The following is a 20,117-nucleotide window of genomic DNA, read 5'->3' as shown; positions in this document are numbered from 1 at the left end:
TAAAATTATTTTTCTAACTCCCTCCATTATTTACATATCGGTGCCATTATATTTGGCGCCCGATATGTAAATAAGCCCCTGAATTATAGCAGAAATCTACGTCAGCTCCTAGCTGACAGATTTCAATCTGTGGGGTATAGCAAGGAAGAAGCACATGTCGGGCCTCGTACCCCCCCCCCCCCCCCATCAGACACATAAAAAACCTAACCGCATCTCTTCCGCCCACCTGGCCCCCTCCGACTTAAAGGGGTTATGTGGGGATGGAAAAGTATTAGCAGTGTACTCACTGCAGTATGTGAGTACACTGCTTATATACATTCCGGTCCGCGTCACGCTAATTATGATGTTTTAATAGAGCTTTACAGCGCTGCTGGGGGACCGGAAATGTAGCGGCACAGTCTAACTTCATGACGACACGACTCGCCATCATGTGACTGGCCCTTCTGTAGTCTATGTATATGCAATAGTAGTAGTACAGCGTTTACATAGTGTATAGCTGGGCAGGTCACATGACGACGAGTCGTGTCATCATAAAGTTAGACTGTCACTACACTTCCGGTCCCCCGGCAGCGCTGTAAAAATCTATTAAAATCTCATAATCAGCGCGATGGGGGACCGGAATTTATATTAGCAGTGTACTCACATACTGCTCGGCATCAGTACCTTGAATGTGCCGCAGCATGAAGACGGAGCCAGAGGGGACCCGGTGGGGAGAAGAGGAGCGGTGATGTGAGTATGTATTATTTTATGTGATGGGGGATGTTAGGGCAGTAGTTCCCACTGCATACTACTTTTGGCAACCACTTCCCCATGACTCAGGGAGAGCAACCCCTTTCCCTTAAGGCCCTTTTACACCGGCCAGTCAACGAGACATCGTTGATCGGCGCTTGCTTGCTCCTGTCACACGGAGCTATGGATGGGGACCAGCGGTCGTTACTCTGATCGCTCTTCCCCATCCATTATTATCATGTCGGCAGCGCGTCTCACTGTTTACACAGGGAGATGCGCTGCCGACAATGATAATCTTTTACTTTTTTAAGACGATACGATCAGCAGATGATCGAGCGTTTGCTCGGACATCTGCTGATCAATCCGCTTTACACAGGGCAATTATCAGCAACGAGCGTTATATGGACTGTGTAAAACCCGCTTTAGTCAGTGCTGTGCAGCTATTGGCGGTAGCAGCAGGGCACTGACATAAATCACTGCCTGCCCACATATACACATACCCTCTGGCATAAGCTCTTCTCTTTTTCAAAACTGTACTTCCTTCCAAAGTTCTTTGTTTTATGTATTTCATTATTATTTTTACTATTGTTCTTCTTGATAAGATTTTTTTATTTTTTTTATTTTTTAACATGAACCATCTCTCTTATCTATCTCACATATATTTTTGCCTAAATTTAAACCCCTGAATGAATGTCACAATTGATTAATTTCATTAGAAAAGATTAAACTCTATACCTAGTATTTCATACCAAAGTAGATCTGCTGCTATCTCAAGCTACTACAAAAGCCCTTCTGTCTTTTAAGACCCTTTGCCTTCTCCTTAACATGAAGGGCCCTAGGCAGTTGTCTACTTTGCCTCATTTAGCCCAATATTAGGAAGGGATTTACAGTTCATATATTTCATATAGGATCACATTTTATTTGGAAATATTTGAAATGCTAAAGCAAATTAAGTATTTTAAAATTAAAACTATGAATGTAGTCAGTAATGTAGAAATTTACATATATATTAAAAAAGTGTTGGCATGCTTTCCGTTTTCAAATGTTCTCCTTCTTTCACCATAGATTTTGCATTGTTGAAACAGATTTTAATGCATCAGAGAATGATCTCTGTGCATAGTTTTGCTATACGTTCTACATATTTGCCAAAATCTATGACCTTAAGCGATAGGATTAAAATATTTCTCTATGCATATAACTATTAGGCTGAATGCACAAAATGCATATTATGCGCGGTTTTGTCGCTCGTATTTGCGTGCGCCAAAACTGCAGCATATTACAGTACCAGCATAGTCAATGAGATTCCAGGGAATCTCATATCCACGCTGCAATATTTTTCGGGACGGATATTGACCCGCGCTGCGTATTTTCAAAACCGCGGCTTGTCAATTTATCCCGCGAATCCGCATGCAAAATCTGTCACTCTAGTTCTACAGAAATACGCAAAACCCGCAGCATGAAACGTAGCAAAACAAAGACCGAACCAAAAAATGCATCAAAAAACGCACCTTCAGGTGCGTTTTATTGCTGCGAATTTCTTGCGGTTTCCTATGGTTTTGATTCGAATTTTCCACATCAAAATACGCAACGTGTGCATTCAGCCTTAGACTTGCTCAGTAGTATACAGCAGAAGAAGATGTTAATAATCTAACAAATACCCCCCTAACATACAGTAACAGTGTGCCCCTTAATGTAAAAGTGTATTAAAAACCAATATATATATATATATATATATATATACATACACACACAATTATTTCTATCTTTTTTTTTTCCTCTCAATCATCCTTGATCCTGCTGTCTCATATTGAAATCCAAAAGGTTAGAAAAAAAGAATAAAAAGTCTTCTATATGTATCCCAGGAAGCATCCATTGTGTCACCACATTCTCCCCTTCACTGACAATATGTGGGAACTAAAAAGGCGAATACTTGGAAAAAATTGGTTTGGCTTGGACTACTTTGTCTCTAAATGGGTAGCAGTCCGCTACAGCAGAACCCTGCTCCACTCCACTCCAGGTATTTACATCAATAAAGTGATACTCAATGCAGGAGACATAATATAACTAATTCAAAGGAAAAGTGGAGTAGTTGCCATTGGCAACCAATCAGATTCCACCTCTCATTTTTGGAAAATGAAAGAAGCAACATGATTAGTTGCCATGGGCAATAACTCCAGTTTTCCTTTGCACCAGGTTTAATATATCTTCCCCAATCTTTTTTTCCACAAAACTAATTAATCTGCTCAGCTCCTCCAGCTCTATAAAATGATGCCGCACATAAAGCAGCATGTTCAACATGACCGGTGACTTTAAGTAGATTGAAGACTTGTAGAAATAAACATTAGTAATCTTTATATATATTCTTTTCACATCATAAGACCAATTGTCATATGGCTATATATTAGCACATGTACTACCCACCACCAACCCCCATGGTAAACTGAGCTCAGATCACTGTGGGGTCCTAGTGTTGTGTCCGTAATATGGATCCTATTGTGACGCCCCAGTAAATCATGTGAAATGACCTAAATTAATGTACAGTACCATTTTAAGGGAATTTTTGTTATTGTACAATGAACGTCATGTTTACTTGTCTAATGATTAAGGGAACTTCAAAGTTGTATTTAATTCCTTCCATATACTCTCCTAATAATTATATATATATATATATATATATATATATATATATATATATATATATATATATACACACACACACACACACTGTATATAAGGTGTCTGCCAACTAAGATAAATGGCTTTCATGTGACCGATTTATCAGTGTTGGCGTTGAGCGTGTTGGGTTGAAGGATACTTTGCATGCTCCACAGCTTTCTCATAATAGTGTAATACTCAGGAGTAATAAATATGCGCCATTATTCATGCTTTATAGGCTATATTACCATTAAAGAGCAAGTCAAAAGGGTTGTCCCTTATTTTGGGCATTCAAATTTGGACAGGAACCTGCATAAAATAAAAAAGACACTTATCATACAGTGTTAATTTTCATACACTTGAATACCAGCAGCGGTATGTAAACAATATGGCTGCAGGGACCCACAGTCACGTCCTGCGCCAATGTTTCTAGCGTTGCGTCACATGACCGCTGAATGTAATGTCACCATGAGCAGCACATTCACCGCTCTGATATAAAACTAAAAGGAGATCGAACAGAACGTTATTCTTTAGAAACATTACAAGGAGTTTTTTTCTCGTTAACCCAATACTAAAAATTGTGTTTTACATGAGCTGCGAAACAAAGTTAAATGTGGAAATGATGCCAGGTAGAATTTTATTATTCATCTAAATATGCACATTTAATTGTGCTACAAATAAAGGAACTGCCCTATCAACTAAAAGTGATGCTTTACATTTCATACAGATACAGTCTTCCCCGGTCATACCTTTCTTGGGGCCATGTTCTAGATTCAATTGTGGAAATAAGTAAACCGCAAATAATACAGCAGATGTAGACATTTCATCTTGTCAAAACTATAATGTCAGCGAGGCCCAGTGAATATATTTCTATGTATTCCTATTGGATAGCAGCAGATTCCATTCACAATGTACGACCATGGATTTGCATTTAGCATTTGATGTGGTTTGCAATATAAAAGCTATTCCGATCTATCATTCTCAATGATCATGAATTTTCATTGTGATACTCAACAGTTTATACATGGTTTTATGCATATTATATGTGACGGCAGAGGATTTTAGGCACCAAAACAAGCTCTTTGTCTAAACATGATCCTCAGGATGAAAGAGTCGGTGGCCGGTGAATTGTGCCAATGCAGGAATAATGAAATGGTAAGCAATGCACTGGAGGAGAATAGCAATACACTGGATGCTACAAAACCTCATCAACTCCCTACTACAGAGCTGAAATGATCCTCTGAATAAATAACAGTGCCGGCTCCTAATGAAGATTAGATCAGCTCCAAATAGGAAACACTGCAAATGGGATTTGGCCATAAAAAGCAATGTTTATAAACAGCCGTAACGAAGGATGTGAGGGATGATCATGATGGTTAAACATTCATTATACCCCCCCCCCCCCCCACCCAACGCTTCCTTCTAGAAATGGTTCTATAGTCACCTTGAATTAATTGAAATATTAGTACATGATGGGAGCGGGCTTCCCTGTGTAGTCACCATCTGTCAGCAGACAATGCTCAATGTTCGCCTTTCATTACCTGATTTAATTTCTGAATTCATTGTGGCACATACAGGTGATCACCCTGGCATTGCATCGGGTACCAGCTAAGGGGGGGGGGCCTGCTCTGTGCTCGGAGACCCTCAGATGGCCCCTGGCAAGTGAGGGGGTGAAAGGCTGTTTGTGTTCACAAAGGAAAATCAATTGTATAAACATGCTGTATCCAGGAGACATTGAGGGAGATGATCCGCTGCTCAGATCTGGGCTATTAAAGTCACTGGAGTGAGTAATAGTGTTCTACAATATACTGCATTCAGTAAACAGCCTCTATTGTCAATGCTCTCCCCTTGTTTATCCATAGTAGTAAAACATTTAAAGGGAAGTTTACCTATGATGAACCTAAACTTACATATTAAGGGAAAGCATGTGCAGAAATCCCTACATATATACCATATATACCCATTACTTGAATTGCTCCCATTAGGAGTGTAGGTGATCCAGGGATTAGGGAGAGCAGCCGCGGGGAAATCAAATTCCCAGGCCCTGTTGTCTTGATGAATTCGATTGGCATTTATTGCACCTTCATTGACTGAATGGTGATGCCCTGACAGCCATCATGACAGCTGTAAATGACAGTAAACAGCACCTGTATTCTGCTGACAGAGCTGGGAATTTCATGTCTCTATGCCTGATCTCTTCTATGACCCAAATTTCTACTAATCATAAAGACAGCAATTTGGGTGATGGCTACATATTAGGGTAAATGGATACAAAATCGGATATTGTGTCCTATAAATCAGAAGATGATGGATTATGACAACCCCCAAATACACGTCACACAAGACAGTGGTCAATCCAATATTAAAACATGACCCCCAGGATTTATTGGATCTTTATTGATGATTGACAACACAAATAAAAGCCCCCAGACATTGTGCAGCCCCCCACCCCCATACAGGCCACAGGATCTCTGTAAAGAAGCATTCAGTACGTCATTTCAATAGGAAATCATTCTGATAAGCGTCATCCACAGCACCGCACCTGGACAGGGGTCAATGCGATCAGTTATCTAATGAGACCAATAGACGATGACCCCTGACCTCCGGCCACAGCACACCTGACAAGCCGGACCGACCTGTGCAGCGACATGATCGTGTACGACATACTGACGACAGGGCATTGGAAAGTGTCTGCACACGAGATCGCATGGGTAGAGGCGCACAGTGCCAGCTGCATGCCAGTTTACCGTGCATTCACTTACCCACTTGACAGACAGAGAGGAGCTGAAGACAAGCCAGCAAGCAGCGTAGATGTAACATCTCCAGGTCTTTGTGGGGATAGCGCTAATGGCCAAGGTAACGTAGATCCAGAGCACTGATATGTGGATACCCCTCTAGCAGCGCTTCATGGCCGGCTCCCTCTTCGCAGCTCCCCGCTCACATCCACTGACAAGATCAGACAGAACGAATGGAAACTGCCTCGCAGGGCAAAAGCTGCCTTCCAGGCACAGCGCAGCCGGGGAACAGGGGGTTAACCGAGGCAGAGGACACGCCCCCCGGCACCTGATTGGCTCACCTCGAGCTCCCTTGCAGCAGGTTTTGGGTGAAGAACGAGATCTGTGGAGAAGGGAACAATCCGGATTTACTGAAGTGTCACCTCGGGTCACCTGTACTACCCTAGTGTGCCCGCCGCCTGCCTGGCCGCATCAAGACAGCGCTGCGTTCACACTAGTCTTTACGGTTTTTTGACAGGGATCCGATGACGAGTCCTGCTCATATCTATGTGGCTCTAACCGGCAGTTTCCATCAGTTCAGTCAGTAGACAGGCAGACAGACGTGTGTATTTTCTTATTATTTTTCTGCACGTGCTACATCTCTGGCTTCTACTAGACCGTGACTAAAGTCACACGACAAGCGGTGCGGCCCCTGAGGGTCATATGAAAAGTAAGCAGCACTCCGCTTGCAGATGATTATTTTTTTTAAAATTCAATAACTTTATATACAATTTTCAATATTCTTTACAAAACGTACAAAAACACCCATCCCCCATCCCCCAAAATGCAACTACAGCAAAGGAATACAAAAATCACATAGTGCAAGGGGTCATGCCTCCCCATACAAATGAGCCATTAGTCCTCGTACATCATTAAATAGTGGTCATAATAAAGTGCATATTGAAGCAAACAGTAACATAGCACATATAATGCAACAACATTCAAAAAGAGTCACAGCAAAGGTCCATGACACGTCAATCTTATCAGTTATTCCACAACAGAACATGAGCAGATTTATCTACATCCCCCCTAGAAGAGGAACGCATGACCACCGAGCCCAAAGCCACACAACTGCAGTGTCACAGCAGACGTATATCTGAAAGGAGACCCAGGCGATATCTAGTCAATTCTCTGGATACCAGAGTAGATGTATCAATCCAAGGAGTGCAAACCTTTTCAAGTTTGGACAGCGTCCCTCTCTTTTTATGCCAGCATCCCTCTCTTTTTATGCCAGCGTCCCTCTCTTTTTATGCCAGCATCCCTCCCTTTTTATGCCAGCATCCCTCTCTTTTTATGCCAGCGTCCCTCTCTTTTTATGCCAGCATCCCTCCCTTTTTATGCCAGCATCCCTCCCTTTTTATGCCAGCGTCCCTCTCTTTTTATGCCAGCATCCCTCCCTTTTTATGCCAGCATCCCTCCCTTTTTATGCCAGCGTCCCTCTCTTTTTATGCCAGCATCCCTCCCTTTTTATGCCAGCATCCCTCCCTTTTTATGCCAGCGTCCCTCTCTTTTTATGCCAGCGTCCCTCTCTTTTTATGCCAGCATCCCTCCCTTTTTATGCCAGCATCCCTCCCTTTTTATGCCAGCATCCCTCTCTTTTTATGCCAGCGTCCCTCTCTTTTTATGCCAGCATCCCTCCCTTTTTATGCCAGCATCCCTCCCTTTTTATGCCAGCATCCCTCTCTTTTTATGCCAGCATCCCTCTCTTTTTATGCCAGCATCCCTCTCTTTTTATGCCAGCGTCCCTCTCTTTTTATGCCAGCGTCCCACGCTTTTTATGCCAGCATCCCTCCCTTTTTATGACAGCGTCCCCCTCTTTATACCAACGTCCCTCCCTTTTTATGCCAGTGTCCCCCCCTTTATGCCAGCCTCCCCCTCTTTATGCCAGCATCCCCCTCTTTATGCCAGCCTCCCCCTCTTTATGCCAGCGTCCCCCTCTTTATGCCAGCCTACCCCTCTTTATGCCAGCGTCCCTAGCTCTTTATGCCAGCGTCCCCCTCTTTATGCCAGCGTCCCTCTCTTTTTATGCCAGCGTCCCTCCCTTTTTATGCCAGTGTCCCCCTCCTTATGCAAGCGTCCCCCTCCTTATGCTAGCGTCCCCCTCCTTATGCCAGCGTCCCATTCTTTATGCCAGCGTCCCCCTCTTTATGCCAGCGTCTCCCTCTTTATGCCAGCATCCCTCTCTTTTTATGCCAGCATCCCTCTCTTTTTATGCCAGCATCCCTCTCTTTTTATGCCAGCGTCCCTCTCTTTTTATGCCAGCGTCCCACGCTTTTTATGCCAGCATCCCTCCCTTTTTATGACAGCGTCCCCCTCTTTATACCAACGTCCCTCCCTTTTTATGCCAGTGTCCCCCCCTTTATGCCAGCATCCCCCTCTTTATGCCAGCCTCCCCCTCTTTATGCCAGCGTCCCCCTCTTTATGCCAGCCTACCCCTCTTTATGCCAGCGTCCCTCTCTTTATGCCAGCCCCCCCTCTTTATGCCAGCGTCCCCCTCTTTATGCCAGCGTCCCTCTCTTTTTATGCCAGCGTCCCTCCCTTTTTATGCCAGTGTCCCCCTCCTTATGCAAGCGTCCCCCTCCTTATGCTAGCGTCCCCCTCCTTATGCCAGCGTCCCATTCTTTATGCCAGCGTCCCCCTCTTTATGCCAGCGTCTCCCTCTTTATGCCAGCGTCCCTCTCTTTTTATGCCAGCGTCCCTCCCTTTTTATGCCAGTATCCCCCTCCTTATGCCAGCGTCCCTCTCTTTTTATGCCAGCATTCCTCTCTTTTTCCTGGCAGCCTCTTTTAGTGCAACAAGTAAACTTTATTATTATTATACCTACACAGAGGCATGGTAGTTACACCACATTAGTGGGGATCTTACACTTGGCAGATGAATGCTTACAGAACACCAACTGATGTTATTAAATAGTGCTCTATCACCGGGGCCTGAAGGACCCTGATAACCCCCCTGCATCCCCCGAGGGTCAGGCTACATTAGTATTGTGAGAAAACCTATAGAAAAAAGGGGTCGAGTACACACAAGATATTGCAAATAGAAAAAATATATTTATTAACAAATTCAAGAGACAGGACAATTTAAAAAATGAGTCATACAATGTAAGTTGGCGTCAGCCCATGTTGTATACAAATATTGATGGTAACACAATATCATAAATGGGTAACAAGACCCGAGACCAGTACTGTTGTATATCAAGAAAAATATATAATAAATGTATATGGCTATATGTAAAGTATCATGAATAGGTGGTGCAGGTAGTGCAGATCCTCAGGTTGAAACCAACATTTGCCTATTATATAAAGGTTATAGATGTGTGTAGTCAATATATATAGGTGAAATCAATTCATAAATGCTGGAGAATGTGAGTCATGAGTGTAATTGGCAGCACTAAAGCAAATAAAGGTAAGAGTCAAAGACCTGAATCATGATACTAGCAGATAGCCAGATGCATGGGAAGAAATGTTACGTACCCGGATTCATATAGCCAACATGGGGGAGACGCCAGTCCCGACGCGCGTTTCGGCTAGATGCCTTCGTCCGGGGATGGCGTCTTCCCGGCGGGCCCCTTCCTTAAATATGGGCATAATTAGACTATAATTGGTGGCAATGGGTAAAGTCGGAGGTACTCGGCGACAGGCCGGGGGTAGCAAGATGGCTACTCCCCACTTCCGGTGCCGAGTCATCCAGGCGGAAGTGCGCGGACGCTGTCTGACAGCGCCGCCCACGTCCAACCAGGATCAGAGACTCGGCCGAGAGTGAGTGAGCCACTCCCCCACCCCCCGCCAGCGCACACCTCCTCCTCCCAGAGAGTACTCAGAGCGGAGATGCACATTTGGAGACACTGATGACATTGGCGGTGAAGATATGTAAGTACATTGTGGAAACTTAAAAATAATAAAACATTATTTGTAGGGGATTTACAGATGGCCAGGATGATTCAATGGACCGGGTCCTGTTTTGGGCACGGTTCATTGATGACATCCTGGTCATCTGGAAGGGCACTCTATCTGAATTGGATAAATTCATGTTGGATCTCAACAATAATCAGATCAATCTCAAATTTACATATAAATCAAACAGCCAGTACATTGATTTCTTGGATATTAAACTAACCAAGGACTCGGATGGATTTCTGCAGAGTGACGTATTTCGAAAAGAGACCTCTGTTAATTCTTTACTGCACTTCTCATCCTCTCATCCACCACAGACCCTACAGGCAATTCCTATTGGGCAATTTTTGAGGATAAGGAGGATATGTTCCTCTGATATCATATTCGAGGAACAAGCTAAGGACCTAAAAAATCGCTTCGTTGAACGAGGCTACAGCATGCGGTCCATTAAGAAAGCATATCATAGAGCTAAACATGCTAACAGAGATGATCTTCTGTTCACCAAAAGGAAAAAAGATACACAGACCAAGGTGAGGTTTATAACCAATTTTCACTCTAGATGGCCACAAATGAAGGAAATTGTCAAAAGGTTCTGGCCAATTTTGCTTACGGACCCAATTCTCACTAATTATGTGACTAGGTATCCCAGCATAACAGCAAGACGTGGGAAAAATTTAAAAGATCACCTTGTGAGGAGTCACTATGATCCAGGTATGAGAAAATATCCGTTTGGGACAAAGGGAGCCAAATGGGGATGTTCCCCTTGTGGGCATTGTGTGGCATGTCCTAACGTAGAGAGTATAACAACTTTCCCTAATGTTACAGGCACGAAAACATATACTATTACACATGCAATAACTTGTACTACGAAAGCTGTAGTATATTACGCAACGTGCCCATGCCCTAAAGTATACGTCGGCCTTACCTCAAGAGAACTAAAAGTGCGGGTGAGAGAGCACATGTCTGACATCAGAAGAGCAGCGAGTGAGGAAGTCGTGGAAACTTTAAAACCTATACCGCGCCATTTTAAAACATACCATTCCTGTGATCCAACGAAGCTAAAGGTGAGAGGCATTGATCACATTGTAGCAAGCATGAGAGGGGGGAATATCAAACAAAAATTGGCACAATGCGAAGCACGCTGGATTTGGACCCTTGGGTCAATGCAGCCTCTAGGTCTTAATGAATCCCTTAGTTTCGCTCCATTCCTCTGAACCACTGACTCTCTGCGGGTCTAGTTTTTAATTATGTTTTTATTATTTTGTTTAATATAGCTTCGTTAAGTTGCTATTTTTATATATATGTATAGTTATTGCTTTGTTAACTACCCTCCTTTGGGATTTTCCTCATGTTTTGAAGGCATTTAGAAAATACAGTTATCTGTCGGAGACGGATACATTGGGGACACTGGAGGTCATGGATTCGTGGAAATGAAGCTATCAATACATACGTGCCTGACTAACTCCATGTTATTTACGGGTGGGATGACTTATTGTATATGTACAACGGGGGGTAAAAAACCTGTTTAAATTGGTTTCTTGTGGAACCATATGTCGATATATATGTCTGTGTAAAATTGTTTTCATATACTGTATTGTATTGTATGTATGTATGTATTGTTTTTATTGGTATGTGTGTGCAGGTACTATTATGGATACTATTCCGCACTGGTCTATTTTTATATTTCATGCACAGAGATTCTAATATATGGATGCATGGTTTTTTCTGCACTGATATTTGTTAATTAATATATATATATATAATATTTTTATGTATATGTCTTTTTGTATATATATATTTTTTTGTTTTTTGTTTTGTATATTTCTCGTGCATGCATATATTATTTAGGGATATACCTGTATCTGCGGACACTTTCCCATTTATTTATATGTACATACAGTATCTTTTTTATGATATCTAATATATATATATATTTTTGTATCTTGGTTGTATGTTTTGTATATGTATGTGTATATATATATATCTATATCTGCATTTATTTATCTATGATGTTTATATACATGAGTATTGGTGAACATGCACTTGTATCTATATGAAATCTGTGTTCACACTATATTTTTATATTACTTTATTTATTTATTAATATAACTATGTAATATGTTGTGTATATATATTTCTGCATATACACACTTGTAACACTTTTTTGTATTTTCAAGATTTGTTCATATATTATTTAATATATTCTTCATATGTTCACTATTAAATTCATTTAATCACCACTTACACTGCCATTAAATCATTGTTCCACTTTATTTATTCATATATATATTATATATTTTTTTGTACATAGGTACAATACACTGTACACTGGTTGGATATATATTTATATAACATTTTTTTATTATTCCACACAACTTTCACATCTTTATTCATTTATTAATTCATTCAGTTCTCTTCGGTCCTCTTCTTTTATTTAATTATTTACATTTCGTATCATCCTTATTTATTATGGACCGTTTTTCATGTCACATCACATATACTTGTGTTTTCTTCTTATAATCTTCCTTTATTGTTCGTTTCTTTTTCTTCCTCTTTTTCTTTTTTCGTCTCTTTGTTTTGTCTCTTCCTTTTTTTGTTTTTTGCCAATCTACCTGCACATAGATCGCAGCTGAATCCCCTACAAATAATGTTTTATTATTTTTAAGTTTCCACAATGTACTTACATATCTTCACCGCCAATGTCATCAGTGTCTCCAAATGTGCATCTCCGCTCTGAGTACTCTCTGGGAGGAGGAGGTGTGCGCTGGCGGGGGGTGGGGGAGTGGCTCACTCACTCTCGGCCGAGTCTCTGATCCTGGTTGGACGTGGGCGGCGCTGTCAGACAGCGTCCGCGCACTTCCGCCTGGATGACTCGGCACCGGAAGTGGGGAGTAGCCATCTTGCTACCCCCGGCCTGTCGCCGAGTACCTCCGACTTTACCCATTGCCACCAATTATAGTCTAATTATGCCCATATTTAAGGAAGGGGCCCGCCGGGAAGACGCCATCCCCGGACGAAGGCATCTAGCCGAAACGCGCGTCGGGACTGGCGTCTCCCCCATGTTGGCTATATGAATCCGGGTACGTAACATTTCTTCCCATGCATCTGACTATCTGCTAGTATCATGATTCAGGTCTTTGACTCTTACCTTTATTTGCTTTAGTGCTGCCAATTACACTCATGACTCACATTCTCCAGCATTTATGAATTGATTTCACCTATATATATTGACTACACACATCTATAACCTTTATATAATAGGCAAATGTTGGTTTCAACCTGAGGATCTGCACTACCTGCACCACCTATTCATGATACTTTACATATAGCCATATACATTTATTATATATTTTTCTTGATATACAACAGTACTGGTCTCGGGTCTTGTTACCCATTTATGATATTGTGTTACCATCAATATTTGTATACAACATGGGCTGACGCCAACTTACATTGTATGACTCATTTTTTAAATTGTCCTGTCTCTTGAATTTGTTAATAAATATATTTTTTCTATTTGCAATATCTTGTGTGTACTCGACCCCTTTTTTCTATAGGTTTTCTAGTAATGCTATGGTCAGAGTACCAGGTCATATTGGGTTACATGTGTGTTCTCCTCAGTCTATAGATATAACTATGTGTGTCACCTCGACCGTTATAGACATATAAAGATATATATATCATAAAAATATTCTTCTGGAGGTCATACGATTCCTGCTTGTGTACATATTGGTTGTCTACATTAGTATTGTGTCAGAGTGCGTTCTGTGTCCGTTTTTAACATCCGTATAGCATCAGTTTTTCACATCCATAAAAAAAAAAGTCCTGCTTTTTTTTCTGCATCTCCTAGCAACCCATCAGTGAAATACGGACCACACTCGGATAGTGCTAAGCCTTGTTCACACCAACGTGTGTCAAATCAGCCGTAAAAATGGCAGTTTTTCACGGCTGATTTGCATCCTTGCAGGACTTGTTTTTACATATCGCTCATAGACTCGAGTGAATTTCTCTCAATGGATGGATGGTCTGTGCGGAATATCGGACATGTGAATGATCCCATTGACTTTAATGTGTCAATGTTCAATCCGTGTGCTCTCAGTTCTAGATTCAGACAGCACACGAACGTGAATATCAATTTTAAGCCAACGTGCAAGCAAAAAACTTTTACGTCCGGCGGATGGTATTAGTAAGCCATCGGTCAACCATAGAATCCTATTTTTTTTTAAAAATGTATATACGTCAAAGCCACCCAGTAAACCAATGTACATACACCGTGTTCCAAATTATTAATCACATTGGATTTAAGTGTCATAAACATTTCATTATTAGTTTTTCAATTAAACTCATGGATGGTATTGTGTCTTAGGGTATGTGCACACGATGAGAGGCTTTTACGTCTGAAAAGACAGACTGTTTTCAGGAGAAAACAGCTGCCTCGTTTCACACGTAAAAGCTCCTCGCATTATGCGAGGCGTCTGTGACGCTCGTAAATCTTGAGCTGCTCTTCATTGACTTCAATGAAGAACGGCTCAAATTACGTTGCAAAGAAGTGCCCTGCACTTCTTTGCCGAGGCAGTCAATTTACGCGTTGTCGTTTGACAGCTGTCAAACGACGACGCGTAAATGACAGGTCGTCTGCACAGTACGTCGGCAAACCCATTCAGATGAATGGGCAGATGATTGCCGACGTATTGTAGCCCTATTTTCAGGCGTAAATCGAGGCATAATACGCCTCGTTTACGCCTAAAAATAGGTCGTGTGAACCCAGCCTTAGGGCTCTTTGGATCATTGTACTCAATCTCAGACACCTGTGATAATTAGTTTGCCAGGTGTGCCCAATAAAAGGAAAACTACTTAAGAAGGACGTTCCACATTATTAAGCAGGCCACAGGTTTCAAGCAATATGGGAAAGAAAAAGGATCTCTCTGCCGAAAAGCGTGAAATAGTGCAATACCTTGGTCAAGGTATGAAAACATTGGATATTTCAAGAAAACTTAGGCGTGATCATCGTACTGTGAAAAGATTTGTGGCTGATTCAGAGCACAGACGGGTTCGTTCAGATAAAGACATAATGAGGAAGGTTTCTGCCAGACAAATTAATTGGATTAGGAGAGCAGCTGCTAAAATGCCATTGCAAAGCAGCAAACAGGTATTTGAAGCCGCTGGTGCCTCTGGAGTCCCGAGAACCTCAATGTGTAGGATCCTCCAGAGGTTTGCAAGTGTGCATAAAGCTATTATTCGGCCACCCCTAAACAATGCTCACAAACAGAAACGGTTGCATTGGGCTCAGAAATACATAAAGATACTGATTTTCAAACCGTGTTGTTTACTGATGAGTGCCGTGCAACCCTGGATGGTCCAGATGGATGGAGTAGTGGATGGTTGGTGAATGGCCACCATGTCCCAACAAGGCTGCGACGTCAGCAAGGAGGTGGCGGAGTCATGTTTTGGGCTGGAATCATGGGGAGAGAGCTGGTAGGCCCCTTTAGGGTCCCTGACGGTGTGAAAATGACCTCTGCAAAGTACGTAGAGTTTATGACTGACCACTTTCTTCCGTGGTACAAAAAGAAGAACCGTGCCTTCCATAGCAAAATTATCTTCATGCATGACAATGCACCAACTCATGCTGCAAAGAATACCTCTGTGTCATTGGCTGCTATGGGCATAAAAGGAGAGAAACTCATGGTGTGGCCCCCATGTTCCCATGACCTCAACCCTATTGAGAACCTTTGGAGCATCCTCAAGCAAAATATCTATGAGGGTGGGAGGCAGTTCACATCAAAACAGAAGCTCTGGGAGGTTATTCTGACATCCTGCAAAGATATTCAAGCAGAAACTGTCCAAATACTCACAAATTCAATGGATGCAAGAATTGTGAAGGTGATATCAAAGAAGGGGTCCTATGTTAACATGTAACTTGGCCTGTTACGGTTTTTTGATTGAAAGAGCTTTTGATTTCTGTAAATATGACCTCCTGATGCTGCAAATTCAACAAATTACCATTTTAGTTCTCTTTACAACCTTTCAAATGTTTTGATCTCTGTTGTGCATAATAATGTGAAACAGTGCATTTTGAGTTTTTTACTTCTAAAAAATATCTGTTATCATTCGGTGATTTGTTCAATAAAATTTGCATTATACTCCAACGGTTGATGGCTTGAAGATTATACTGACTGTCATTTGCATCGACTATTTAGGAAAATCAGCGAAAACTAACATTTGCATAATAATTTGGAACGCGGTGTATACATATACGTCTTTTTAACATTGTAGTCTACGGGCGACGAAATGCCGACGGTTGGTACCCATCATGTATATTTTTTACTGGTTAGCTGTGACAGATGCCTCTGACGGATGCCATCCATCTGCCATCCATCGGCCATAGAATTCTATGTTAATAAAATGTATACGTTTGAAGTATACTTTTTTTAATGGATAGCGCAAGATTTTATTGAATTAGTATCATGACTAATTGTATAACTTAACGCAATTTAGGAAAAAGTAGGGGTGAACACATCTGTACATAGAATTTTGGTTTTGTGCGTATTTGCGGTCAGTGGTGTTTTTTTAAAACGCTGCATGATATGGATATAGCATTATTCATGGTGTTTTTCTCCATAGACTTAAAAATTACTTGTACAAAAAAAACATTGTTTAAAAAGAGGCCACTAAAAACACCAGTGTAGATTCCTGAAAAACTGCAGTCATTTTGTAGGTTTTTTTTATGTTTTAAATATTTTGTAAACCCACACAAATATGTTTAACATTAATGGGGGAATTATTTAAGCACTGGCGACTTTGCTACTTTGGCATTATTACGCGGCCTCCGCCACATTTAAAAACATGGATGGGGATTAGCTGAGGTGGCGTTGCCACTCGTGGCTCGACAAATGTATTATAATTTATACCAGAAACTGGCGTAAATTATAGCGGAAATCGACTCCAGCTTGTAGCTGGCATAGATTTCCCTTTGTGACACACGGACGGCCAGAGATGCACCTAATTTATTTAGAGCCGTGCGCTTCTTATTAAATTAGGCGCAATTTACTCCAGTGATCTTTAGATTAACACTGGCGTCATAAGCACCAGTCCTAATACAGTACATCTGCCCCCGTTAGTGTTCAGTAAATACCACAGAACTTTTTTAGCCACTTTCAACAGTATGATGTACATGTTACTCATCGGCAGGAGGTGATCCCCACACGATCCTGTACATGTTGGTCATGGTGATCAGCTTTGCCCACCCAAATAAGACATTACATTATAGTAAAAAGAAAAAAAGTGTTAGGGGGAGTCCACACAGAGTTTTTTGACGCGGAAAATGCGACAAAATACGGCCGAAAATGCCTCCCATTGATTTCAATGGGAGGCAGAGGCGTTTTTTTCCCGCGAGCTGAAAAAACGGCTCGCGGGAAAAAGAAGGGACATGCCCTATCTTCAGGCGTTTACGCCTCTGACCTCCCATTGACATCAATGGGAGGCAAAGAAAGTGTATTTCGCTGCGTTTTATGTCTGTGGCGCTCAAAGGCCACGGGCCAAAAACGCAGCGAAAACTGAATTTTGAGGCAGATTTTCCTCCTGCAAAAAACTCTGTGTGGACCCAGCCTTAAAAGTCCACTAATAAGACCAAAAAAAACTTTAAAAAAAATGAAATAACAATTATAAAAATAAACAATTCAACACAAAAAAATACAATAACATGACTTTTTAAAATTAACCCCTTAATGACCAGCCTATTTTAGACGTTAATGACAAAGCCATTTTTTACGTTTTTCCATCGTCTCATTCAAAGAGCTATACACTTTTTATTTTTGCGACGACATAGCTGTATAAGGTCTTGTTTTTTGCGGGACAAGTTGTAATTTTTAATAGCACCATTTTGGGGTACATGTTATTTATTGATTAACTTTTATTAACTTTTTTTGGGGGGGGGGAATAGAAAAAAACCAGCAATTTCGCCACACTTTTTTGCATCCTAAATTTACGCCGTTTACCGTGTGGTATAAATAACACAATAACTTTATTCAGCGGGTTGTTACGATTGCAACGATACCAAATTTGTATAGTTTTTGTATGTTTTACTACTTTTACACAGTGAAAACACTTTTTTTTCAAAATTATTTGTTTTTGTGTCTCCATATTTGAAGAGCCGTAACGGTTTAATTTTTTCGCTGATGCAATTGTAGGAGGGCTTTTTTTTGCGGGACGACTTGTCGTTTTTATCGGTACCATTTTGGAGTAGATGCGACTTTTTGATCACTTTTTATCACATTTTTTTTAAGGCTGGATTCAAAGAAAACAGCAATTTTTGCATGTTTTTGTTAGGGATCTGCCAGGTACTATGTCTAGGTATACTCCTGGGATTAATCAATCCACACCTGAGGCCAGACCTGTTCGACTGACACCATCTCCCACCAACCAGGGTGGCAGGCTCAGGAGTGGGAGAGCCTATCGCGGCCTGGTCAGTCGGAGTTAGCTCCGCCCCCTGTCCTTTATTACCTGCTGTGTTCTCCTCCTCAGTGCTTGTAATTCTTTTGGATTCCTGGCCCCACTGCTGCTTGCTCCAGCCTGCTTCTGCCGTGCTTCTGCCTTGCTGCAGTTCCGCTTAACCTGCTTTGCTTTGCCTCTGGCTTGCTTCCTCCTCCGTGCTCACTTGGGTATACTCCACTTCATCCTGGTCCGGACTACTCATTCACCGCTCCGTTTCCTCGCGGCGTTCCGTGGGCTACTGCCCCTTCCCTTGCGTGTTCCCTGTTTGTTCTCCCGTGCACTTAGACAGCGTAGGGACCGCCGCCCAGTTGTACCCCGTCGCCTAGGGCGGGTCGTTGCAAGTAGGCAGGGACAGGGCGGTGGGTAGATTAGGGCTCACTTTCCCTTCACCTCCTTCCTGCCATTACAGTTTTTTTATTTTATTTTTTACAACGTTCACCGTGCGGGTTAAATGATGTAATAAGTTTATAGTTGGGGTCGTTATGGACGCGGCGATACCAAATATGTGTAACTTTTTTACTTTATTTTGTTTGTTAATAATAAAGCAGTTTGTAAGGGGGAAAAGTGGGTTTTTCATTTTTTTTTTTCACTTTTTTTTTTCACTTTTTATGAAACTTTTTTTTAAACTTTTTTACTAGTTCCATTAGGGGACTTCACTATGCGATCCTCTGATCGCATTTATAATACACTGCAATACTTCTGTATTGCAGTGTATTATGCCTGTCCGTGTAAAACGGACAGGCATCTGCTAGGTCATGACCTAGCAGGCATTCACCACAGGCAGACCTGGGGGCCTTTATTAGGCCCCCGGCTGTCATCGGAGAAACAGACACTCGGCGATCTTATCGCCGGGTGTCAGTTGGATGAGAGGGAGCTCCCTCCCTCTCTCCAAAATCACTCAGATGCGGTGCACGCTATTCAGCACCACATCTGAGGGGTTAAACAGGTGAGATCGATACTTATATCGATCTCACCCGGTCGAGCAGGGACGCCCCGAACCCTCAGCTGCCTCTGGCAGCTGAGAGCAGGGAGATTTGACGGCCCCTGCTCTGTTTACTTATTCCGATGCCGCGACGTAAAAAGTCTATTGCATCGGAATAAGGCCCGTTAGTGACCGACGTAGAAACACTATGGGCCGGTCACTAACGGGTTAAATGTTGTTATTACAGTATTAACCCCTTCCCTCTTTGGCCACTTTTGACCTTCCTGACAGAGCCTCATTTTTCAAATCTGATATGTTTCACTTTATGTGGTAATAACTTCGGAATGCTTTTACCTATCCAAGTGATTCTGAGATTGTTTTCTCGTGACACATTGGACTTTATGTTACTGCCAAAATTTGCTCGATATGTTCAGTATTTAATTGTTAAAAACACCAAAATGTAGCGAAAAATTGCAAAAATTAGCATTTTTCTCAATTTAAATGTATCTGCTTGTAAGACAGGCAGTTATACCACACAAAATGGTGGCTAATTAACATCCCCCATATGTCTACTTTAGATTGGCATCGGTTTTTGAACATCCTTTTATTTTTCTAGTACGTTACAAGGCTTTGAACTTTAGCAGCAATTTCTCA

General features: G+C 41.8%; 1 protein-coding gene across 6 annotated transcripts in view; it reads right to left on the bottom strand.

Moving 5' to 3' along the window:
- PTPRZ1 (protein tyrosine phosphatase receptor type Z1) overlaps window positions 1-6,777 on the bottom strand; it is a 211,340-nt gene extending 204,563 nt beyond the window's left edge. For 3 of the 6 annotated variants that reach the window (XM_075857146.1, XM_075857147.1, XM_075857148.1), the window contains exon 1: window positions 6,147-6,621. In XM_075857146.1, the coding sequence (XP_075713261.1) occupies window positions 6,147-6,204 (58 nt within the window). In that variant the 5' untranslated portion in view covers window positions 6,205-6,621. Of the gene's footprint in view, window positions 1-6,146 lie in introns of all 6 variants that reach the window. The other 3 variants (XM_075857144.1, XM_075857149.1, XM_075857145.1) reach the window with 3 other exon arrangements.
- Between the last annotated feature and the right edge of the window lie 13,340 nt (window positions 6,778-20,117).

This window comes from Rhinoderma darwinii, chromosome 3, assembly GCF_050947455.1.
Source record: "Rhinoderma darwinii isolate aRhiDar2 chromosome 3, aRhiDar2.hap1, whole genome shotgun sequence".
Classification (NCBI taxonomy): Eukaryota; Metazoa; Chordata; class Amphibia; order Anura; family Rhinodermatidae; genus Rhinoderma; species Rhinoderma darwinii.
Note: the sequence above shows the minus strand (reverse complement) of the source record. Positions and strands in the feature narration are given on the sequence as shown.